The following is a 26,023-nucleotide window of genomic DNA, read 5'->3' as shown; positions in this document are numbered from 1 at the left end:
AAGGTAAAGGGACTGGCTTAACCTGGGAAGCTAGCCAATATATGTAAAGAAAGGGAAAAGCTGGACATCACAATAATGGGACTAAGTGAGATGTTCTGGAGAGGTCAAGATGCCTTTTGGTCATAAGCATTACGAGTGGCAAAGAATACAGCGTTATTAGTGCAGGTGGATGGCAAAGTAGGAAAGGAGTGGTAATTATAGTAGCTGGAAGGATCGAATAAGTGAATCTATCTGAACAGTAATGATAATTGTGATAAAAGCACATCCAAAAGATATTATTGAACGGCAGGTTCTGATGATGTCCAACAGTTCTGTGAAAACATTGAAGAAGCAATGGAAATGAGTGATGGGGGAAAAAAAGACAGAGTGGTAATTCTTATGGGAGACTGGAACACAAAAGTAGGACGGGGTAGGATATCTGTGACAGTTGGCACATTAGGCCTTAATGGAACAAATAATAGAGGAGAAAGATTTATGGAATTTTGTGAGAAAGATGACCTCATTATCTGCAATACTCATGTTGAAGAGAACCTATTGCAATCAACCATAGTTATAGAAATGGCGTTAGGAAGGTTAAGGTTATGCCAAGTGCAAATTGTGGATCAGATTATAGACTGGTATTGATGAGACTGAATATCAAACTGAAAAAATGTACGGAAAGCCAAACACTATCTAGGTTGGAACTCTGAGGAATCAGGAGATACAAAGTCATTACCAAGAAGAAGTGTTACATATCATTCGTGAAAACAAAGATCCAGTGACTTGAGAACATCTGAAAGATGCTATCAGAGAAGCTGCAGATCAATGTATGGGAAGAAGTTACTAGCTAAGAAAACCCCCTGGATACCAGATGAAATTATTGTTCTGATGGACAAAAGAAGGAAAGTAAAAGCACAAAGATCAATAACAGAAAGAGAGGAATATTGAAGACTAAATAGAATGATAAAGAATAAATGCAGATTAGCAAAGTCCGAATGGTTGAATGAGAAATGTAAAGACATTGAACAATTGGATAAAGAGAAGGAACAAGTGAGGTATCAAAAGGTAAGAAACTTTAATTACAGAAAAAAGGTGATCGATACGACACTTAAGGACAAAAATGGGCAATATTTGATGGATCCTAAAGACAAGAATGAGAGAGAGGGAGAATATATCAAGGAACTATGTGGTGGTAGGCCTGAAAAATCTCAATTTAGAGATCAGTCAAGTAAACCTGCCAATAATGGATGAAGAAATCAAGGCAGCAGTGACTTCTGAATGGAAAAGTGCTAGATTGCGCTTGCTTACTGGCTGAATTGTTAAAAAGCATAGAGGATGAAGGCTTGAAAGCCCTGTCAGACGTAATGAAGAATATGTTTGAGACAGGAGAATTGCCAGGAGATTTTACAACCCCACTCTATCCAAGTCCCCCCAAAAAGAACACTTCTGCAGTCTTTACAATTCATAATCAGCCTGGTATCACATGACTCTCTGATATTTTTGCAAGTTGTTCAAGACTGAATACCCGGAAAGATTGATAAGAAAATAAGCGAAAAACAATATAGCTTCAAACATAGAAAAGGCAGGATAAATACCATTATGAACTTGAAGCTCATATTAGAAAGATCAGTTGAAATGAGGAAAACAATATATTTGTGTTCATTGACTTCCAAAAAGCATTTGCCAGAATTCACAATTCCAAATTGCTTCATATATTACGATCTGTAGGGATTGATGGATACAAACTCCAAGTAATAAAACAATTATTCTGGAATCAGAAGGTGATTATAATGGGAGATGAAAATGAAAATCTAATAGAGATCAAGAGAGGAGTGAGATAAGGTTGTATAATGTCACTAATTCAACAATTATAGTGAGTGATTAATCGAAAAAACAGAAGACGGTATTAAGATGAATGGAAAATAGGTGAATAGCATTCACTATGCAGATGACACTGTTGTCGTCTGATTCAGAAGATGGTCTGATGAAGTTAGTGGAGATTATATATCCTCTAGTGTTGAATGTGGACAAGACAAAACTATGGTGGTATGCAAGGATCTTGGGAAAACATGCAAGATTCCAATGAACAACATAGCTGTACAGCAAGTGAGAAATTATTGCTACTTAAGAAGCATCATTACAGAAGATGGAAGATTGGGTGCTGAAATCAGAACCAGAACAGGGAGAGTGAAAGAGACATTTTGGAAGTATAAATATCTGATTAGAAGAGACACAAAACTGAAGACTAAATTCTGACTCTTAAATTTACATTTGATCTATGTTAAATTATGGCTGTGAAACATGGACATTCAAACAAAGAAACTACAATCCTTCAAAGTACAGTGTTATAGAAGAATTCTGAAAGTAGCACGGAGAGACCGTGTAATCAGCACAAAAGTATTGGAGATGACTGGAACTCAGCAAACACAAATCAGCCCTCGAGGAGCAAGCCTCCCTGTTACACTGCCCTCACCAAAAAAATCCTTAGTCACCCCAGGGCAAGTTCTAGCTGAGGGAGTACTATTTTTTCTCCCCTTCCCCAGAGCTGGCCATCTCCATGTACCTTGAGAAGGAGATGGAGCTACCCACGCTGTCCTTGTTTGCCCAATGCTCATCGTCTGGATGCCCACCTCCCGGCAGGCATCATCTGGGTTCCCACTTCATGTCCCTTTAGAACCTTTATTTCTTCCATCGCCCCTTTCCAGTCTGCTTTTCTGATGGCCTCTCTGGCTCTCCATTCCTCAGGCTGCTGTCCAAGAGAAACTACTCTCTCTCTCTCTCCCGAGCTCCCTTCCTCTCTGTCACCCAGAACTGAAGCCTGTCCCTCTCATCCACCAGCATATAAGTTTGCCACTCCAAGCCCTGCTTCCCATGGCTGGCTCATCCCTCTCTTGTAGGGCCAGCTGCTTGCTGTCCTTCAGAGCAGCCGTTTGCCTCTGGTACTTTTCCTCTCCAATCAGCTTTGTGTTCATTGACTTGTCAGATGTAGGAGGTGCTGCCGTAATGGCGGCATCAATGTTTGTGCTCCTCCCTTCATGCAGGGTTTCCCAACTCCTGGTCACCTATTTCCTTTCCGGCACAGTGTCCTTTTTTGACATCCCTAGCTTGGTCTGTTCCCCAGTCCTAAGAGTGACTCTGTGCATCACCACACTGCTTATTCCTCTCACCTCAGGCACTCGGGGATGAGAAACCTCGGAAAGGGTAAAAGGAGCAACCCCCCCCCCCCCACCGCAACAGGAACGAAAGCAATTTTTTTCAATGTTTGCTTTGGACCTGGCGTAGTCCCCCATTAGGCTATTATGCTGTAGTGATGCTTCCATAATCAAGGCAAGGGGAACTGGCTGCAGCAGTAATGGGCAGATTGCTGGGGCAGGGGGAAACGCTTGGGGGATGAGGGATATAAGGAAAGAGGAGCGCTGAATGCAGTGAATGGATGGAGATCTCCACAAGGTTAGATTGTCTCTTGGTCCTGCAGGAATTTCAGCCGTTTGTATTTACAATGCGTTTTTATAATCTCACAAATCTTCTTGATGTGGCTTCCTAATTATTCATTAGGCCTTCTGGATGCACTTGTCCTACAGAACTTTACCGGCTCAGAGCAGTAGGGGCCCAGCACATGTGTGCATTTCACTGTGATGTGTGTGTGTGTGTCGGGGGGGTATTTATTTATTTTAAAGAGCACACTGAAAAAAAATCACATTACTGGGAGAAATTATCACTTATATTCTAAAAGGTGGCCAGAAGCACATTTTTGTTTTAATGGGCTCAATTCAGCAAAAATTAAATTTGCATGGCTGCTGGCCATGGAAACACAGCTTGCATCTGTAGGTTGAGAGAGACAGAGTGAGCTGAATCAGAACTGATTATAGATCATTAGCAGTAACTTATGGAGCATTCACCCTTGTGGAGCAGTATTGGCGCTCATATTGTTTGTAGGTGAGCCCATTGGAGTTATACACATTTTTTCCAGCTGTGGCATTCCATCCAATAGGCAGCATGGCTTCTGTACATTGTGTGACACTGGCCAGTTACACCAGTATAGAGCATTACTTCAGAGATGATCTGTACACCAGATAATCAGCAGCCAGGATCCACCACACTTCCAACGTGCTCATATTTCACGCAGCCCGGGGTCCTGTACAGCTCTTAGGACCTGAGGGCTGTAGTAGTCCTCTGGATGCGTAGCAGAATAACTCTCTGTCCATTAGAAAATATATCACCCAACATGATGGAGTCTTCTGCTTGTCTGAAACACCCATTTACCTGAAATGTTATGATGTACCCCAGAATCTGTTTTTCCTTAATTTTAGGGGACACCCAAGTTCATGAAAATACAGAGGTTACCAACTCTGGAAAAAATAATGGAAATGCTATGCATGCATGGGGACCTCCTATGCAAGAGCAAGTGACTTGTAGTCTGGGTGTCAGAATCACGTGGTCGTTGCCACAGCACTCACAAGGCATCATCCTTGCACCAATATGTTTCATTCCATAGACACCCCGCCCCCGACCCCTCCGGGCAGAGCAGCTGATCACAGTTTGAGAACCCACTGTATTAGAAGAAGAGTCACTGGCAGCATCAGTTTCCTAGGCATGTTTTTCACTACCACATGCAAAAAGCCCATTTCTTTGTGGGTATCTTTTTTCATATCTGAGTAGTCACCAGGCAGAGTTCAAAAATTCATCTTCCACAAGGGAAGAAGCAGAAAGTAGCAGATTTTTCCTGGCTGGTGGTTCAGTCTGCTGGGCAAGTTTTGTTGCAGTTATTCCAGTCTTTAGTAGGTGCCATTAGGCTGCTCTTGCCTTCAGGTTTATCTTGTTAGCAGCTGGTAGTAGATAATTGCTGCAACATAGAAGTCTTGTTCTACAGTATGTGTCAACAGATGAAATGCTGGGGATGATCCGACACTCTTTGCAGGAATTCTCTCTGCAAATGCCAACCAGAATGGGAGCTCAAAATTCCCAGACATGATTAATAGTGGACTATAAATGTTTCTTCATCATGCCACATTATTATTTAATATTTTTCAAGCACACCACAAGCCAGGAGAATCACTGTCCCTCATAATAGGATCCTTCCTCTCCAATCTTAGACTTTTGAGCAGTGAAATACTTGTCAATGTTGGCATTTAAAGTATCATCATTGAGCATCTGAGTTAGCCCCCATTTAGATGAATGGGGCAGTTTGTGACTCAGAGCTGTTTTTTCTGGCTCTCTGCAAACTTGAGCAGGCATCACTCCATTGGTCCCACTCTGATCACATTAGTGTGGGTTTCTTTGCAGCCACAAGACTAGAGAGTTCTTAAAAAAGAAAAAAAACGCTGAGATGCTGTAGGACAAATGAGAGGCCTGTCTGTGAACCCCTGACTAGGCCCTGGCACCTCCCTAAAGCACCTTTTAGAATATAAGTGCTGTATGGGCCTGCTGGGCTTGTTACCCATGGCCCAGGCACTGAATAAAGCTCTCCGGGAAGAGTCAGGGGAGTTAGTGATGTGTTGTGCTGGCCAATGGTGCAGTCAGTTAGATTCAGTCAGGATCTAAAGAGGGTGGGAATGATTCTTTGCACTAGGGCGCACTGGGGTTTTTGGAAGGGAAATGGCCAAGGAGGTGTTGTTGTTTCTGAATGACCAATAAGCCAAACCCCAGGAAAGGAATGTGTTTGGCCACTAACTCAGGCTCTTCATGGTCTGTTGAGAATGGGGGTGGGAGGACTCACATTGCCAGATCCTAGTTCCTGAATTTCCCTGTCTGTTTAATAACTAAGAGTTTGCCTTTAGTGCACCTGGAAAGAGCAGAGAAATTGTTCTGGTGCATCTCAGATATTATTCCCAGCATCGGGTTAGTTAAGGAAACTGGCCTAGGTCTAGCCTGTCCAGTAGGGGGCCCTACAGAAGGCTTCACCTTTAGTCCAGCCTGAATTATCAATTTACTAATCTCTGATTGATAAGTGAGACCCTGTCTGATCTCTGGTACTGTACAGACTGTAATGAGAGTAATCAGGGGTTGCTTTGCTGGCAGTGCCAGACCCACTGCTGCAGAAGTGGCTGGCCATCCGATTGTTCAGTACTCATTTTATTTTTAAAGCCATCTTTTCCCCATTCCCTCTCTGGCTTGTGCCTGAAATGCCTGGCACCCTGCGCCGCAGCATTAAAACAGAGGAGATTTAAAATTACAATGAACCTTCCAGTGATTTTCAAACAGATGATCTGAGGGGCTTTGTGCATTGCTGGGGAGGCTGGGCAGAAACCAAGCCTAGCCACTGGCAGGAGAGAGTCCTCATAAACACTGACCAAACAAGGAACCATCAGCAAAAGGAGCCTGGGGAGAAAGCACTCAGCCTTCCTGCAGGCGTTCTTCTCCTGTCTGCAGTAGGCCTCCCCTTGGACACCCATGCAAAGAGAAAGGCAAGGCGCACTAAATGTAACCCCGTTAGTTCCCCTGCACCCAGCCACAAGCTCTAGCACACCAAAGAAAGGGGGGCAATAATCTAAACATTTAGGCTGTGATTTCCAGAGATGCCTGCGGGAGTGAAGTGTCCAAATCCCATTGGAATGTGGTGGCATGGCTCTGGTAAAACCCCCCAACCTGGTTGGTTTTTGGGCCCCCATCCTCTAAAGAGGGGCCTGTCCTATTCTAGCTGCTCCTTGGCACATTTTAAAAATTGTTATAAAAGAGACTATCCTTTTGACCGATAAGCAACATCTGTTATAACAACCCAGGTGTCTGATTTCCCAATCCCCTATAGCCAGTGAAAGCAAATATGGGGCGAGCAACGAAGGGAACCTCTTGAGGGGTCATATGAAAGTATGCGGGGGAATGAGCCCTGATAACTGGCAGGGAGCGAGTTACACCCCATGAGGCTTACCTCAGCAAAGGAGCAACAGGGAGAGCCCCAAAGCAACTGGCATCAGAGCACATACCTGTTCATAATCATCAGCGTCTCCTTTCTTTGAGGCCACAGTTGGATAGGGCTGAGGTGATGAACAGATTCCATCCATGTCCTTTTTGAGCCACCATTTGAGCCTGCTAAGGGGTTGCCTGAATGGTTTTATATACCATGTAATACCACAGTCTCCTTAGACATTCAAGGCCTCATGCCTACTGGGACTCCGATTAAAGCAGGCTATGTGCTGTCATCCATTCCAGGAACACTCGGGGGCAGGGAGCTTCAGCAGTGGAGAGTAATTCATTAAGCAGAATTAATGCTTGGGCCGCAAACAGGGGGTGCATTTCAGATAGCGAAGGGAGGGAAAAGCCCCTTTGGATTTCTGGGGTGGTTGTGGCTTTGCAGTGACATCACAGAACTGGATTTCACTCTTCCCTTTCTCTGCGAAGGTCTGTCCAGTTTTACTTGACATCTCTTTCTTTTGTCTCCATCCAGGGCAGTGATGCCGACGCAGTGGACAAGAACAAATGCTGCACGCTATGTAACATGTCCTTCACCTCGGCAGTGGTGGCCGAATCACATTACCAAGGCAAAATCCATGCCAAAAGGTTAAAACTGTTGCTAGGTGAACAGCCAGCACTAAAGGCCACAGGTAGGTCCAAAGACAATGAATATGAGGAGACATTAAAAAGCAGAATCTTCTGTCCATTCAGATTTATGACTATTCACTGCACCAAAGCAGGATTGGGGGGCACTGCAGCTCTAATGACTCTGCCGATTCAGAAAGTAAAGGGATAGCTAACTAATAAAGATCAGCAGAAGCAGCTATTCATTTTTCTTGCTGTCATAATAACCTTTACAAAAAAACCTGCTGATGCCATTATTGCCTATGTGGTTCACACAGATTAGTAGTTTATCAGACAGCATTGGCTGTTATCTCTGCTTCCATGTTTCTGAAAATCATCTGTACATTGGAAGACAATGTCTCCTCCAGGCATGTATAACCAATGTCAAGACTCACTTTCATTATCAGAAATTACTTGACAACTCAGCTAATATGTTTAATACCCCTTATAGTTACTGCACAGGGCAGAATATAATCTGCTCTCACTGTAGAGGAAAATCTAGACATTAAAACATTTTGGATCATTGGCCTCTTGATTTTTGCCTACATGGCATTCATGCCATTCTCTGCAGTAATTCCACTAATGCAGGCCCATTAACTTTTACATTTAAAAAAGACAGATGTTGGAATCAGATAATTTAGCCATCTTGTTGTTTGCCTATCCATAAAATCCTTTCAAATTCTAACATTCTGTGAACCTGAACTTCCACTGCAGTTCAATCTGGACAGAGGATACTTGATACTAAACGGGCATTAAAATTGGGCTGTAATCCTACAGATAGGTACAATGTATTTCACTGTTACTACCAGTGGCAATTCCTTTAGAAAGGAATTTAAATTTAGCTGTGCATTTTATATCCCCGTCTAATGAGTCGTAGGTATAATTAAATAAGGTTTTTCTTGCTTTACAGACTGTAGATGGTGAAGTATAAAATAGCACTTGTCTTTTATCCTCTTCCTTGTTGTGCTTAAGAATTGTCACTCCCTTTACCTGGGGGAATAGCAGGGAATTGCTTTAAACCATGGCTTACTCATTGTTTTAATTAAAGAATATCTTCCTGAAGGGAATCATTACAGGTCATCATCAATTAAATTACAGAAATATAATAGAAACAGTGGACATTTGGTGACCAACTGGTGCAGCTTTGTCAGAAGACACTATGGGTAAAAATTTCAAAAGCACCTAAGTGGCTCCAGAGACTAAGTCCAATTCATTTTCAATAGGACTTAAGCTCCTAAGTAATTTAAGTGCTTTTGAAAATTTTGCCCTAAGTGGTTTGGGACCTGTAGTGGGGCGGTTGCCCCACTCCTGCAGAACAGGGATTAAAAGCAGCCAAGCTAGGCTGATTGGGGAAACAGCCACAGGTGTGGCTGTCTTAATCAGGCCACAGCTGACCTGGATAAAAGGGCTGTGAGGCCAGGAGACAAGGGAGTCTCACTCTAGCCCTGGAGTGGGAAGGGCTAGCTGCCTGGGAGCAAGGTACCTGAGGCAGAGCAGTGCCGGGGAAGGGCAAAGGCCTTGTTGAAGGCCTATGAAGATACTGGGGCTGCAGAGGGGCAGCCTGATGATAGGCAAAGGCAGTAGATCCTACCCCCTTGCCGATGATGAGTGGCCATTACAAACTGCAATCTGCCCCAGGGAAAGGGGGCTGGATGACAACTGTCAGTAGCCACTGAGGCAAGGTGGGTTTAGAGGGTTGGGAGTTCCCCTGGGAGGGGAGACCCAGAGCGGGGGTTCTGCGGAGGCACATGGGGCCCTGAGGCAAGCGAGACATCGGCCAGCAGAGGGTGCTCCGAGTGCTGGACAAGCTAATTTCCAAGAAGACCAGCAGGAGGCGCTGCGCCAGTGAGTCGTCGCTTCACTACAGGACCCAAATATGGGAACTCAGACTGGGCATGGAAGTTATTTGCAACCTTATTATGTTTCTGCCCAACCTTTGGGTGCCGCGGTGCTCACGGCTTCTAACCCCTTACCAATGCTAAGAGAACCAATATGAGATGACATCATGACTCAATTTAAAGTTGCTTTCTTGCATGGAAGGCCAGTATCATGCCTTTGTCCTCAGGACATGCATCGCAGGTGGACTCAGATTATGGGAAACATTAAGAAAGGCCCCCATGGAAAGAATACCTTTGTTTATATATTTTAGACTGCAAGAATTTCTTTTTAAAGACCAAACTCCTTCGTAAGGAAAATGTTTGAACTTTCCAAGCTTCCCCAAGTTTGTTCTCCAGGATGTAGGCCTGAAGGGCTTGATCCAAAGCCCGTTGAGTTCAATGAGCTTTGGATCAAGCCTCAAATGCTTGAGTGAATATCTGTTCTTTGAGCCATGTGGAGTGCTTCACATGTAGGTCAACTGTTCAAATCCATAAGCTGTCTTCTGGCCAATGTGAAATTAGTTATTTATTATTTGTATTCCAGTAGCACTTAGGAGTCCTTGTCATGGACCAGGTCCCCGTTGTGCTAGGCGCTGTACAAACACAGAACAAAAAGGCATCCCTTGCCCCAAAGAACGTCCAACTTATGTACAAGACAAGAAACAACAGCTGGAGACAGATGAGCAGAACAAGGAAACAATGTGACAATATTGGTCAGCATGATAGGCTATGGTCTCAGCTCACCAGCTGCCTAATCATGATGTCTCTTCCGTTCCTAATGAACCATATGTTCGTATACAAACCTGAAACCCCCACACCCATAAATTAATTGGCCCTAACTAGTCAAGGACTGAATGGACATGGAGACTGACGTTACCTCTCCAGGCTGACGTTGCCTTACCAGAATGGGGTAAGAGGTTGTGTCCTGGAAACTTGCAGTGGTATTGTCCATGCTGCACCTCTCCTACGTAAAGAGAAAATATTACCCACAGCACTGTCTCAAGCAGCACTGTAAAGAGCCCTGATTTCACGTGTTTTCATTTAATTTTGTTAATCTGAATCAAGTGAGCTGAGTCTGTACTACATCTGCACCCCTTGCTGCATATCTCTATGTGTAATGAGCTCTTCAGTTGTAGCAATCACTCGGAAAGAATAACTCAAGTATTCATCGAGTCTTCTAGATACTTGATCTGATGAATCTAAGCAATAGGAATATATTAATCAGCAGTGGCCATCCTTCTCCAGGAGTTCTCAAGCACTCCCCTTTAAATACAGCTTTTATGTGAGCTCCCTGCAGAACCAGCTCCACGTAACAGAGGATCTCTCTTATACTCCAGACTGCTGCTTCAAAGATTCTGCTTTCGAGAGTCCTAGGAGTCACGTATAGACAGCTGTGAGTGTGGCAGTTGCTGTGTGTGAAGTAACATCTCAAGGCCTATTTGCCGAGGATTACTCACATTGCATTAACAAATGTGATTTCAGTGCAGGCTTATACAAAAATCTGCTGGTAACTGTGTGCTCTGTGGGGTGGGTGGCCCCAAGTTCTAGGGCACAAATACATAACTGAGATTTGTCCCTGGAGTTTTCCTAGAACATCTCCAGGAAGAGCCCCCCAGAGACTTTTTTCTCTATTTTTATGGAAGACTTAAATGGTTGCAGGAAGACTTAACCTATGCGCATCTCAACCTTCCTATTGAAACTGGTGGAACTACTGGCTCCAGAAACCTGTATTCTGCTCCTTTCTCTAGACAGTAGGTCCCTTTTATTCAGTGATACTTTGGAGTGTCCTCCAAGGCTGAGAGACTACTCCAGGCTCCAGTGGCTTTTTCCATATATTCTGTCTCAGGATGAATCTTAGTTGAAGTGTTTTGTGAGAGAAAAAAATAAAGCGCAAAATAACATTTAATATTAGGATTATTTTAATCCACTCAGAAGTAAATCATTGGCTGTAACAATTCAAGCAGCGATCATTCTTTAAACAAAAGCGCTCAGGCTGCAGATTGAATCCGAGCATATGCCCATTAGACCAGTGGTTTTCAGCCAGGGGTCTACGCAGGGGGTATGCAGAGGCCTTCCAGGGGTACTCAACTCATCTAGATGAGTGTTTCTCAGCTTGCGGGTTGCAGCCCCCAGGTGGGTCACGGGCCAGGTTTAGGGGGAATTGCAAGTGCAGGGCTGTCATTGGGGATGGCAAGCAGGGCAGTCGCCTGGGGCCCCATACCACAGGAGGCCCCGCAAAGCTAAGTTACATGCTTCAACCCTGCTGCCTGGGGCTTGGGCTTCAGACAAGGCTCACAAGTGAAAAACAGGCTGAGGCATCACACTGAAATGTAAGTACGATATTTATATTCAAATTGATGTATTTGATAATTATTTGGTAAAAATGAGAAAGAAAGAAAGAAAGTTTTCAGTAATAGCGTGCTCTGACACTTTTGTATTTTTATGTCTGAATTGAATGCAAGTAGTTTTTAAGTGAGATGAAACTTGAAATTAGACTCCTGAAAGGGGTACAGTAGCCTGGAAAGGTTGAGAGCCACTGCATTAGACTCTCCACCAAAGAGAGAAGATGAGAATGAATGAATGAAACCCAAGTCCCCCACCCCCACAACTGCACATATCTGCACAGTCCAGTCATTGATTCGTGGGGGGAAACATCAAATAGAAACCCTTTCAAAGTATAATGTTGTTAAGCAGAGATATAAAAGGTACAATTTTAGAGGTGTTGAGAACCTGCAGGCCCCGTTGACTTCAGCTGGCCTTGTAGGGGCCCAGCCTTCATGATGTCAGATTGGCGAGCAGAGCCAGTGCTCTTGCAAGTCTAAAACACCAAGTATTCTCCTTTGGTCACCCGTCTAACTATTATTCAGGCCCAAATCTGCTTAGCCTTAAAAATTCATCAACATTAGCACTCTCCAGACCAGTAAGAGTACTTGTTTATATGCATCAGTTGCTTCTCCTTCACTGTCATCCTACTGTGACTCAGACTTTCATCCCGGGATGAATATAAACATGGAAAATCAAAAAAGTGTGCTGAACAGAACTCTCTCAAGTTTAAAAATGGCAAGTTCTTTAGAGGGCATATAAACAGAGGGGTTAAAAGAGACTGCCGCGTTAAACTTCGCTCATGAGATTGATGAAATCTTTTTGTCTGCAAAGTTAGGAACTAAAGGGATGGCAATGCACAGTGCAGGATGTACACATGAAAACATTTGCAGTCACCTGGAGCACACCATAATATCTGCTGCTATAGGGACTGTCTCTTCTAAAAGCAGTACGTTCAAATGTACTATAGGAACAAAATACCAATGGAGGTGGTGGATTCTCCAACTCTTGATGGCTTCAAATCACGACTGGATGCCTGTCTGGTAGATATGCTGTAGTCAAACAAAGGTTAATGGGTTCGGTACTGGAATACCTGCATAAAATTCTTTGTCTGTGTTATACAGGAGGTCAGATTGGATGATCACAATGCCTTAACATTTATGAATCTATTCATAATGTTCTAATTCTTTGTTCTAACATGCAGATGTATTGTGTGCACTTGTTCATGCTGGAGTCAAGCGTACTGCGAGACTGAACTTTTAGCATGAAAGTCATTTTTAATTTGTAGGACAAAAAAAAAATAGAATTCAAAATCTCAACAAACAGGTAAACTATTCATAGTCCCCTCATTAAGAAATGCTCCAAAAATTATGAAACTTCCCAAATTTTTTTCATTTGAGCTGAAATTAAGCAATCTTACTTTTTGTTCTACTGATAGGGCCATTGTATGTAAATATCTATAATGAGAATTTAATTAGCACTGTTGATATGCTTGAGAGACAAAAGAATTTGTAAACTATATCTGGCTATTCATAAGTCACTTCAGACATGGAGCCACCTCTGGATTGAAGGTAGCAGCTGTTTAAATCATTTAGTAACAACAACAAAGTTTAGAGGCAAAAATGAAGAATAATGTATGCAACTGAAACTTCAGGGAAATTTACAGAGATATAATTCTAGAGCTGGTTGAAAACAGCAGAAATTCATCAGTAAAAATAGAATTGAAAAAGTGTGTACTGTTTTACCAAAATCTGAATTTTTTTCTACCAGCTCTGCTACCAAAGTTCTGTTCCGCATCACTCGATGTGAACATGGGCTGGAACACCAAAGGTAATACCCCTGCTCTTGCAAAAATTATTGTGGGAGCTTTAATGATCAGAAGCTCTGTTTGACTTCTTTTCTGAAAGAGAGCTCCCCCAGAAGCATACCTGACCTTTTGGGTCTGTACTGACTCAGAGGGAAAAGTGCCATCTACTATATTCTAACACGCACTTCTAGTCTTTGTTTTTGTCCCCCTCCCACCTCCCATGGACTTCTCCCATCCAAGTACTTGCCCATCTTGAGCCTGTGAATCTGACATACCTATGAGTCTGAGTACTTTTCCCTGTAAACGAGGTACTGTTAGTGACCAGCTTGTTTTCTTCACTGCTGGATAACACAGCTGAGAGGGGTTTAGTCCTTTTGCATGGATTTTTATGCTAGATCCAGACTTGTTGTTTGAGCTCTTTATTGAATTAGTAAAGATCTTCTGAATCAGTGTGAAGTTACATAAACCCTCAACTTTGACTAATGTATGCCCTATATAGGTCAAGCACACTTACATGCAGCACACTTTTCTGCCATAGCAGCTTTATCAGCAAAGAAGGATTATCCTGGTACTCCTATCTGGTAATCTAGATGCTTTTCTTGATAGCTTTAAATAACAATTACTCATTACACAGCAGTCTTCCTCTCTGACCAGGGGAATAATGCAGATACATTTCAATGTATTCTGCATCTCTGCACAAACTCATGTTGTATCCTGGATTTGAGAGCTAACTGCTACTTGATATTCTGGTTTTCCTGTGTACTCAGTATCACAGAAAATTTGGGTTGGTTTTCAATTTCTTTCAGAAATATTATACTTCTGAATTTTATCATCTCAGAGTTAACAAAATGCTGATCTTTTATCCTTTCCCAATTGGAGCAGTTAGAAGGTTGAGGAGTGATCTGACAATAAGCTTTTTCATTACTGGAAAAAGTGATGTCTCATCACTGTGGTGAAATATTTCTGATCCTTTCCCATTCCTTTTGCTGTGTGATGCTGGCGCCCTCAGAGGCTTCATGTCACCAACACTACTGATGAATTTCTCTAGTCGTCTCTAGCATCTTCTGTCAACTTGCATTCAGTCATCAGTGCAAATTATAAAACCGAGAATTGTGGGTAAAATAATAGCTGCTACCCTCATTTATCTAAGTGCTGGGACCTGCCATTTCAGGAAGGTGGAAAATGGTACATCAGCACCAGGAGAGTAGGGCAGTTGATGATGAATCATCATTTGAGGAAGTGCCATGTCTCCGGAGCAGTGGTTCCACAGCTGATAGTTAATGTGCAGTATAAGACCCAGCATTGCCATTCTGGGTAAGAAATGATACTACGCAGCAAAATGTCAAAGGTACGCATATTTTTAGAGATGCAATAATCTACACACCGCTCCCATCAGGAAACACCATGAACAGCATTTCTTTGGCATTTCACTCCATTGGTGCCTGATTCAGGTTTTCAGTCTCAGATCTGTTGCAAGTGACAGAATAAAATAACTCTCAGAATTTGGTTGTGACTATAAATCCACTCTACAGTCAGGTCAGGGATGTGAAAAATCCACAACCCTGGGCGACGTAGTTATAACCGACCTAATCCCACGCTCAGACAGTGCGATATTGATGGGAGAGCTTCTCCCGTTGACATAGCTACTGCCTCTCGGGGAGGTGGATTGACTATGCTAATGGGAGAAGCTCTTCCGTCGGCATGGTACAGCAGCGCTGTAGTGCAGGGGCGGGCAAACTTTTTGGACTGAGGGCCGCATCAGGTTTCATAAATTGTATGGAGAGCCAGTTAGGGGAGGCTAGTCTCCCGGGCCAGGAGCTCGGGGGCCGGGCAGGATGGTCCCGCGGGCCGTAGTTTGCCCGCCCCTGCTGCAGTGATTAGTGAAGACAAGCTCTCAGTGTCAACCTTATCTGTGGAATTTCTTCTTTTCTGAGGGAAACTATATTTCCACAATTCCCTTTTGTAATGGTGCAACTGAGTGGTTAATTTCTTAGTATTGTTATCCTGAGCGCCTCTTGGATAGGGTGAGGAGTTCGGTGCTTTTGTAAGTAGTCCTATGATTAGCAAGCGTTGTACACAAGAAATAAGTCAAACAGTTGTCCATCACCAGTGTGCTGAAGTGTTTAACTGTAAATGTTGCTTCACGTCCCTTCTATACCAAAAAAGAATGCAAGACAGACTGTTATAAGCAACGTAACATCTTGCACCAGTAGAACCAGAGTCAAAGGAAGGAAGAACAGTTTTTTTTTTTTTTTTTTTTTAAAAGTCTGAAGTTTTTGCTAGGGTTAATTATTTTCATGCTGCTGCTGAGGGAATGACATTTTGTCCTGTTTTTGGCTAGAAGGTACCGTGTGTCAAAAAGCTAAATTCCCATTTGGAGTGAAGTCAACTTTCATTTATTTCTGTTCAGGAAGATCCCGAGTTCCAGTAGATACGGGATGTGTTTCATTAATTGTTGGTTAAAGATGGCAATAGTTCAGGCCTAGCTGTAGTTGTAAACGAGGTCTAAGGGCTGCAAATGTACAAAAATAGATTTTGCATTACAAATGCATCACTTAGAGGAGGACTAATGCTTCACCACTGTGTACCTGGTGAAATCATGAACACCCCAAAGTGAGCACAGACTAGTGTAAAACACTGCCGCTAGTGAGAGAGAGGAGTTCTGGTTTGGTAGCTCAGTATGCTCCCTTCACACAGATACAAAGCGCTATTAAAAGTGCAGTGTAGAGGGAAATCCCTTGGGCTTCACATCTTTTCCTTACACATCTGAAGCAGCCAATGGCTCTTGGAATGAGTAGAACATTCCACACTGGACTCTTACTAGCATGGAGATTATTGGCTTTGGTAGCACAGAATACCTGGTGGCTTGAGGGAGTGTGATTGCTGCTTTATCCCTAACTACTAAGATCACTTAATGCAGTGTTTCCCAAACTTGGGACACCGCTTGTGTAGGGAAAGCCCCTGGCTGGCCAGGCCGGTTTGTGTACCTGCCATGTCTGCAGGTCCGAGGGACGTACCGGCTGCCGCTTCCTGCAGCCCCCATTGGCCTGGAGCGGCGAACCGTGGCCAGTGGGAGCCGCGATTGGCCGGACCTGTGGACACGGCAGGTACACAATCCGGCCCAGCCTGCCAGGGGCTTTCCCTACACAAGCGGCATCCCAAGTTTGGGAAACACTGACTTAATGGAAAAGACAAAGGCCTAATTTCAAGTCCCACTAATGACCTCTCCCCATTAGTTATGTTTTGACTGGTATGCGCTGCGAATCAGTGAAGGAAGAGTTGATGTGAGACAGGCTCTTACATGCAATCTGGAGTTCACTCTGCCATTTAGCTAACACAGCAGCAAAGGGAATAGTATGCTACAGTCATAATTCTTTAGTGTGTAGCAGACATAAATCCTGAGGACACCACCAGCTATGTGAACTTATGCCACCCCAGTCTCCCTCAAGGCAGCAGCTAACATCTAAACAAGGGCAAACCTGGCCAAAGGAGCCAACATATTTAACTTTATAGCTGGGGCCTAGGCAAGCAGCATGTCCAATATACCACATAACTATAACTCCTGGATCTTGACACGTAATAACTATTTATTTATAAGGTGCCAGATGCCCAAACGCTTCTACAGTTACTGCGGATAATCCCAGCGGTCAAAAATAAAGATAAGAATAGAAAGATTTTGTCTTATAAGACTCTAGAGGATAATTCTTATGGCTGAAACAATTGCAGGTTTTATTCTTGTATTCCCCTTAAAAAAAAAAAAAGTCAGCCACTAACAACTCTCGTGATACAGTGTGTGTATGGGAATAGAGGGGGGAAGGCATGAAACACATCTCCAAAGTTTGGCTGAACTGGAATAATCACCCAGACACCGCAATTTACAGCCACACAGCCGTGGGATCTTTGAGACGTGCACACACCATCTACTACACCGGAGAGCATCGAATATCAAAATGGTGTAAAACTGAATGGGCTTCTGCTTTTGGGTTAACCTTGTGTGTCATTTAGTCCATTCTTCGTGACTGGGACATAATATGAATAATCAGGGTTTTAGTAGAATATATAGTGTGTGAGTACAGTAAGCAGACAGAGCCATATGTGCAGGAAGGACTTTTACCTGAACTTTGCACAATGCAGTAAGGAGGAGTTCCAGTGAATGGGGAGCAGCAGATGCTCCAAATTGCACTTGCTTCCCAGCAGGCAGGGCCAGCGTGTACTTAGCACTTACTTAAGACTAGACATGAAAGTAATTCTTCTGCTTTACTCCGCACTGATTAGGCCTCAACTGGAGTATTGTGTCCAGTTCTGGGCGCCACATTTCAGGAACGATGTGGACAAATTGGAAAAAGTCCAGAGAAGAGCAACAAAAATGATTAAAGGTCTAGAAAACATGACCTAGGAGGAAATATTGAAAAAATTGGGTTTGTTTAGTCTGAAGAAGAGAAGACTGAGAGGGGACATAACAGTTTTCAAGTACATAAAAGGTTGTTACAAGGAGGAGGGAGAAAAAATGTTGTTCTTAACCTCTGAGGATAGGACAAGAAGCAATGGGCTTAAATTGCAGCGGGGCCGGTTTAGGTTGGACTTTAGGAAAAACTTCCTAACTGTCAGAGTGGTTAAGCACTGGAATAAATTGCCTAGAAAGGTGGTGGAATCTCCATCATTGGGGATTTTTAAGAGCAGGTTAGACAAACACCTGTCAGGGATGGTCTATAAACAGGGGTCAGCAACCTTTCAGAAGTGGTGTGCCGAGACTTCATTTATTCACTCTAATTTAAGGTTCCGCGTGCTAGTAATACAATTTAACGTTTTTAGAAGGTCTCTTTCTATAAGTCTATAATACATAACTAAACTATTGTTGTATGTAAAGTAAATAAGGTTTTTAAAATGTTTAAGAAGCTCATTTAAAATTCAATTAAAACGCAGAGCCCCCTGGATGGGTGGCCAGGACCCAGGCAGTGTGAGTGCCACTGAAAATCAGCTCGCGTGCTGCCTTCAGCACGCGTGCCATAGGTTGCCTACCCCTGGTCTATATAGTACTTAGTCCTGCCTTGAGTGCTGGGGACTCTCAAGGTCCCTTCCAGTTCTATGATTCTATGTTCAAAGCACTGGACAGTTGTTGACACTGATTATTAAGAGTAGGGGAGGATTGTGAGCTGGTAAACTATTAGTATTGGCAATAATACACAAGGAAAGCTACACTTGATTTAATTACAATTCCACACAAAAATACTGCATTAAAAGAACCTTACGCATATTAGGCAATCCATTTCCTGATTTTTGATTGCTTCACTTTGCAGCCTTAACTCTGCCTTCTTGTGCATATGCATTACAATGCAGTCTTGAATTACATGATCACATACCGTTTTCCTGCCATTTATCTGGATTGTGTTCAGTGCCTATACGGGTTTATTTGTCCTTTTGGAATGCAAGGCACTGAATTTATAGACAGATTGCTTTTATTTGTTGAGAAACAAGTAATTTTATGAGGAAAATGCCATCTGGCCTTTCCTGAGCACTGACTGCTGCGTGTGAGTTCTTCTGGAGAAGTAATTTTGTCCTTTAGTTGCATAATAAAAACTGTGTGAGGCTCAAAAGAAAGAGCAGAGCTAGTTACTATATTTCTGTGGGAGAAAGCACCAAAGCGTCTGGGACCTGAACTGGAAACATCTCAGCACTGTATATACGGAGTTAGCAAGAAATGTACAGAACAATACAGTGTGTGTAGTATGGCGTGCCTCCAGCAAGGCTTAGGGGGGCATATTGTGCCCAGTCCATGCAAAGCATATGAGGGTGGGTAGGTTGGGAAAGGTACAAGGAAACTGTCATACCCTCAGCTAATTTAGGTGCAAATAAAGGTGGGCATAAATATTGAATATTAAACATCTAACTACATGACTGTGTTTACAAAGCTGGGAGTTATTAGCATTGCACAGATAATTCTGCCCCCTCCAAATTGGAGACCAAGACGAGGTTCCTGGTGACAAGTAGAAAGCTCTCGCCTAGGAAGAGCCGCCAGAAGGAACTAAAACGTCACTTCTGAGTGAGAGTCATAAAGTGCAGTTACACTTGTGTATGTGACCCCCTCTGTTTGCTGATGGACGGGACACTAACAGTAGTTACTGGACTCAGTGGTCCCTGCTTTGACCCCTGCTGTGAGACAGAGGGTGTGTGATCTTAGTAACCCATATGACAGGGACCAGGAAATGGAGATCAGTCTCAGATAGCTTTCCTGTTTCTCACACCATTATTAGAGATACAAATAAAAGAGCAGCATGTGATGGGATGTGGTCGGAGAGGGACACTCGGGCTGTCGTACCCAAAGGCTTTGCTCCATGACTGACACAAAGCCATGCATGAAGCTCTATGTGTGCCAAGCTCTGTGATTGTAACCCAATGGTGGGTGGGTGAGTGGGTGTCGGTGTGATACTATTTCCTTATGTGGCCTTAGCCAGGCCACTCGAAAGTGAAGGACTTTGAAGCGGTGAGACATGGATACTGGGTGTGTCTCTGCACAGTCCCTCTCTGCTGGCTCCCATCCAAACCAGATGTCTGGGCAGCACAGGAATGGTGAGGGAATCATTGTCTGCTCAGGGGCGTAGTTGAGACAGGAGCTGGCAGACTGGCCCATCAGCTCCCTGTGTGGGCTGTGGAGAGGGTATGTCCCTGTCACAGGGTGACTGGCCCCTTTAAGTGGGAGCAGGGTCTAGTGCACCTGTGGCTGATTAAAGCCCATTTGGGAGGCAGCTAGAGAAGGCAGCTGGGCCATATAAAGGAGAGACCGAGTGCTATAAGAAGGAGTGGGTGAGAGTTGTCTGAGAGAAGGAGCAGCAGAGAGTTGCTGGAGGGAGAAAAGCTGAAGGCACTCAGTAACCAAACTGCAAGGGATGTTTTCTGTGGAGAGCTGTTGGGAGGACTGGCCGGAGCTGGGGACCCTGCCAAGTTGTGGGAACTGAGGAAGGCTTGTGCAGAGGCCCCCAGGAATCCGGGAAAGGACCAGCTTGGTCAGTGTAAGCTGGGCCCAGAAGCAAGAGGAGTTGAGGAGGCAGGAGGATCCTAGGAGCAGAGCTAGGATTCACACCACCTTTCAGCAATGCAGGGCTGTGGTCCTGAATGGACACTTAGTGTGAAGGGTAGGACTCCTATCACTGAAAGGAGACCTGACTGGGGCTACTGGAGAACACTTGTGGGAGAGAAGTGGGTCTTGGCACTGTCAGGGTGGGGCCTGGAGAGGGGCCCTGGAGCCGGCTCAGAAAGAACTGGGACAGAGTGGCTAATGGCGCTCAGGTGGGTGACCTGGGAATGGTGACCTTGGCATGGGAGAGAGGAGCTGCTGTGTTGTGACCTTGTTTTGCTGTGGGAGGAAGTGCATTTACCAGGAGGCATCCACAGACTGTGGCATATCGTGTGAATAAAAGAGTTTGCGTTTGCTACCGAGACAGACAATGCTCCTTTTCATGGGTGAGTGGGGGGCAGTGAGGCAGGCGCCCTGTTGTGGCGCAGCCTGTTCCGGGATGGTGCTTGAGGCAGAGGCTGCATGCCCCAGGATTTTACCCTGAGGATTTCTCCCTAGAGCGCCCAGAGCTCTCCCCAGTGATGTGGGCTCCTGTCCCAGAAGGGAATTGGGGAATTTGCCTGGGGCTGTTGTGCCAAACAAGTGGCCCTGGGCAGCAGAGGGGAGAATGGCTCTGCCAGTAGCTCCCCCTCAGGAGGCTGCTCTGGGCTGCCCGGAGCAGGGCTGGGGTGGATTTACCCCAGCCAGTCCCAAGTTCCTTTCTGAACCCCCAGCACACAGTCCCTCCCACAGTGACAGTGTGAATGGATAAGATAGAATAAAATCAGTGAGCTGTATTAGCTTGAGAGTAAGGGTAGCTAGTGTTCCCATTTATTATTTGTACTGGAGAAGCACCTAAAAGCTGCAGTCAGGATTAGGGCTCCATTGTGCTAGGCAGTCTTCAAGCGCACGGACTTTGCCCCAAAGAGCGTACAGTCTAAGACACACAATCGATGTGGGAACGGGAGACAGTTTTATTTAGCAGAACTACTCTTTATCTTGTTTCTAACTATACCAGTGAAACAATAGCTATACAGTGAATAGACAACACCATCACTTTGTGGAATGAAATAAATCAAACCAGAGTAAGTGGAAAGTTTGTTAGTCAATACAAAGAGGAGAATAAATGTCTCCACAAAAGAGTCAATTATATAATAATTTTGTTAACCCTAATACCCAAAGGAGCTCATTTTGTTAATACTTTGTAGTGTTTCGCTCTTGTCAGCACATATGAGGTATCAGTCTAGGATATTTTTCTCTTCCTAAGTGGTTCCCCGATCAGGGCTTAGGAAGTAGGAGAACTGTGTTTCAGAATCAACTGTAATTCAGGAAATGAAAATCCAATACCTTTGCCATTGCCAATAAAAAACAATAGACTCTTCTAAAACCCTGAAAATTGATAAGGTTGTAAGTAACATTAGAGGCAAGATACAATTTCCTTAAGGAAAGCTAATAGAGATCCTTTCACATACCGGTCAGCTGAAGATTTGTAACTTGTATTAACACTCTTGAACCATCGGAGAGATTACAGAAGGTTCAGGTCATAATTATGTGTCTAAATATATCATTATTTTGCTCACTGAGGAACTTCGCAGACTCAAATAATGAAGTTGTTTCATCACTTTGTCAGTCCCTACAGCTGCAATCTCATTAGAGTTGAGCTAGAATAGCAGTGAAACCTTTTGATCAGAAGAAGAGCTCTCAAACTGATTTTTAGAGTGCAAATTTTCCTACTCTCATCCCAAGAAGCATATTTCCTGAGAGCATAGTTTTAAGTAATTATTTTGATATTAGACATTTTCTTTAAAATCTAAAAATGGAAAACCACATTAAAAGAATATGTGAGCTAAGTGTGCCAATTAAGTACTAATAAGTGAGTATTCTGGTATTCCAACAGCATCACAATGTTTACCTTTTTAATATAACTTATTTTTTCTTTCATCAGCTGTACTAAATTCAGCAGAGAGGCCACAGCAAACACATGCTGCTCCTGTACTGCATTATGACTAATGATCCATTTTTCTTTTGAAACCTTTTGAATTAGGATCACTTTTTCAAAAGTAGACTGCTAGAGCCTTCTGGTGACTTTGAAGAGGACTAAGGGGCTAAACCGGAAGGTTGACATGTCAATGGCACCTATTAATAGTGTATTAAGATATTTGAGAGAGGGAATTGACTACTGAATACTGTCTTTATTTGTGGCATTTTAAAACTCTTCGGGTTTTTTTTCTATTATTTTCTAAAACCAAACAAACTGAGAACAAGAATGTTCAGATGATTATAAACCTAACAATTTTCCTACCCTGAGAAATGTTTGGTTTTATACATGGAATGTCCATACATAAGGTTATGCTCTTTGATTACTATTTTTGATTATTCTTCACCAGTATGTTTATATATAAGTAGCAGTTTTACTAAGAACATTTTAACAGGTAAAGTTTTATAATAAACCATGTAACTACAACTAAAAGAAGCTTTACTTTCTGAGCTGGTGTAATGCAAATAATTGAGGAATAGTTTCATGCTGCCTAAGCGCACTAACATTTCTGTTTTAAGGGAGATGGTAGATTTCCAAGCCATACCATTCAAATATGTAGAGCAGCAGTATTTGCAATGGAAGTGCTAACCGCTGCTAATTCTTCTTTGTGTCAAATGTGGGGACTGTCTATTTAAGGTTCTGGTATGGTACGAATAGCGGTTGGGCTGGGAAAACTCCATGTCTGATTGTTTTCTTTTACAGAAACCACTCTGAGTTCACTAAAGCAGCCACATGCGGATAGTTCTCCTGTGGTGACTTCACCTCACCAAAGAAGAGACTCAGACAGGTACTGCCAGCTCTGTGCAGCCTGGTTCAATAACCCCATGATGGCACAACAACATTATGATGGCAAAAAGCACAAAAAGAACGCAGCCAGGGCCGACTTATTAGAACAACTAGGGAAGACATTGGATCTAGGAGAGTTGAGAGGTAAGAGCCTGTCTTGAACATAAAGCATCTATGCGTTGAGAAGGAAGATTCATCCTCTGTAGGTTGTAATGTGTTTCCAGCCTAGTCTCTCTCTGTTCACCTTAGTCATTTCAATTAGCAGTTAGCAGATTCCAGTCTTGTCTGGTTATAGAAGAAAAGGATGCAGTGTTTGGCTCATGCTGCTCATATGCAGCTCTTCATAACGTTCCTTTTTCTAGGATAGTTTATTAATGTAGTGTCTGAGCCTTAGGCCATAGCACACAATACAGTAAATACGTGTTTTAAAATCAGCACAGCTCAGTAAGATGAATACTAATTTTTAAAAATATAAAATTTTAAAACATTAGCTCTGGCCTTCCACCAGGCTCAGTTACATCTTTAAAACCACAACCCCTGAGACAATATTCAAAAACACAGTAACAAGTATATACATTATTTCATTTAGGTTATAAGGAGCCTCCTTTTTTCTTGTTTTTGTGGTAGATAAGGCAAATAGGGCGACAACCTGCACACCTTTCTGTGGGATAACACTCTGCAGTCATAGCAGCATCATTCCAAAGTTGGTCCTTTAGCATATCTTGTGTCTCTCTTTCAAAGAAGGAGGATCTTGGAGATTAGCGCATGTTGCGATTCCCTGGCAAACACAGGATCACTCTTCTAGGTGCCACGTTACAGAGAGAACGATAGTCTAGTACTTAGACTGGGAGTTGGACTCCAGGGGTCTATTCCCATTTCTGCCACTGACTTGCTGTGTAGCCTTGGGCAAAGGATGTCCTGTGCCTCCATTGAGGCATTTGTAAAATGAGCAGAACACCTATCTCATTCGATGTGTTGTGAGGTGTAATTAGTGGTTGTGAAATGATGTGACGTTCCTGGGTGGAAGGCACTAAAAAAGTATAAAGTATTTACTGTGACTGTTCTATGGAGGTTTCTTGCCTTCTCACAGAAGGTATGCTAGGCAACTGTCTCCGATCAGCTAAAGGACCTTCCTTGACCCTGCTCCACTTGCTTAAACAGCAAGTACAGCATCAGACCATGTCAGGGCACCAAAGGAGACAAGTCATAACCTGTCTGTTTTATGTCTAATGTTTGCTTAGAAAGGGAAAACTATGGAGCTCCTTTTAAGGCACAAGTTTCATTTTGATGTAATATGGCCCAGTATGTGCATACAGGAATAATTAATTGAAATAGACAAAGGAAGAGGTACTAGTTCAGATTTTCAAAGCAGTGCAAGGATTTGGTTTCGCAGCAGGACATTCCATATCATTTTCAGTTTTGTTCCTTTGAAGGAAATGGCTGTCTCCCTTCAATAACTAATAGACATACTGTAGATTATGAATTTCTAGGCTTCAAATAAAACCTCTAATGCTTTCTCAGATTCTTCGTGTGCTACACAGGGAAAGCCAGTGTGGCACACAATACCATAAATATGATTCATAGGCTGACTCACTGCCCCCTGCTGAACATATGCAGTGAAGAATAAACTGGGACGGTAATATGGAAGTGCTTGCTACCTTGAACTGTGCTGACCTCACGTGTGGCTGGGAACATTAGTAGCAGTAAATCAATCAATTGTGGAATGTTTTATTCATTTAGTTATTGTCTAGGAGAGTTAGAAATGGAGGAGTTTAAGGTACCTACTGGTCCGTACTGCGTTTTTGAAAATGTGCTGCTGTTCTGACCTCCATGACATAGTTTGGATTTGCAGATAATCCAGTATCAGTAAACACAAGGCAATTTATAGGAGAGAAGGAAACATAAACATGTGTGTGCACAGATGCACACAGACATCTGTGAGAGAACAAGAGAGGGCACCTTGCTGCTAGTTTTGGACATTTTGGGGGGTACTTTTTCCTATTTTCAGTGATCAAACTTTTCATTTTGGAGGAGAAAACACCTGAATGTACAGCTAATGGATCCAGTTCTGCAACTTCAGTGGCCCCAGAAGGATTCCCCTGCATAGGAGAAGGCTCCAGAAGTACAGGGCCATTTTAGTAGCTCCTCCACCCGCCCTTTGCTGGCTCCTGGTGCAGGAGAAAAGGGGATATTGTTGGCCCATTCTTCAATCCAGGTGACTCCTCCCACTTCCAGCTGGTGTAAATTAGAGGGGGCTAAAGGCTGCTCCACCTGGATATTGGGATTGGGCTGGTGTCCATTCTCTCTGAGAGTGAGGAGCAGTGCTTTGCTCATTTCTCTGGACTTGCACTGAGCATAGCATATCTGGCCAGGAGAATCTCGTCCAATATTGACGTAAACTTCCACATACCATCAAAGTCAATCTGCCCAGTTCATTTAAAAGCTCACCTCTGGCCATCTTCTAGCAATCTACTAATAGAAATGTTATCAGAGATTTCATCTGCAAAATATGTGTGCAGTCAGGACCAAGCTCTTAAGCAAAGCCTATGCACTCATAGGATAAGATCCTGCTCCAAGCCTCCTCCAGTCACATGATCACTTTACTGTTTAATTCCCTTTTTTTGGTTGGGTTAAATTGTGCTGTTATTGCT

The 26,023-nt window shown here is 43.4% G+C and overlaps 1 protein-coding gene across 1 annotated transcript in view; it reads left to right on the top strand.

Moving 5' to 3' along the window:
• The window catches only part of ZMAT4 (zinc finger matrin-type 4), a 172,749-nt gene that overhangs the window by 91,201 nt on the left and 55,525 nt on the right, over window positions 1-26,023 (top strand). The window contains exons 4-5 of the mRNA XM_026657288.2: window positions 7,361-7,517; window positions 23,289-23,516. Of these exons, the coding sequence (XP_026513073.1) occupies window positions 7,361-7,517; window positions 23,289-23,516 (385 nt within the window). The remainder of the gene's footprint in view (window positions 1-7,360; window positions 7,518-23,288; window positions 23,517-26,023) is intronic.

This window comes from Terrapene carolina, unplaced genomic scaffold, assembly GCF_002925995.2.
Source record: "Terrapene carolina triunguis isolate 2854851 unplaced genomic scaffold, T_m_triunguis-2.0 Scaffold53, whole genome shotgun sequence".
In the NCBI taxonomy this organism is placed as follows: Eukaryota; Metazoa; Chordata; order Testudines; family Emydidae; genus Terrapene; species Terrapene triunguis.
This window is presented reverse-complemented; position numbering and strand designations above follow the sequence as displayed.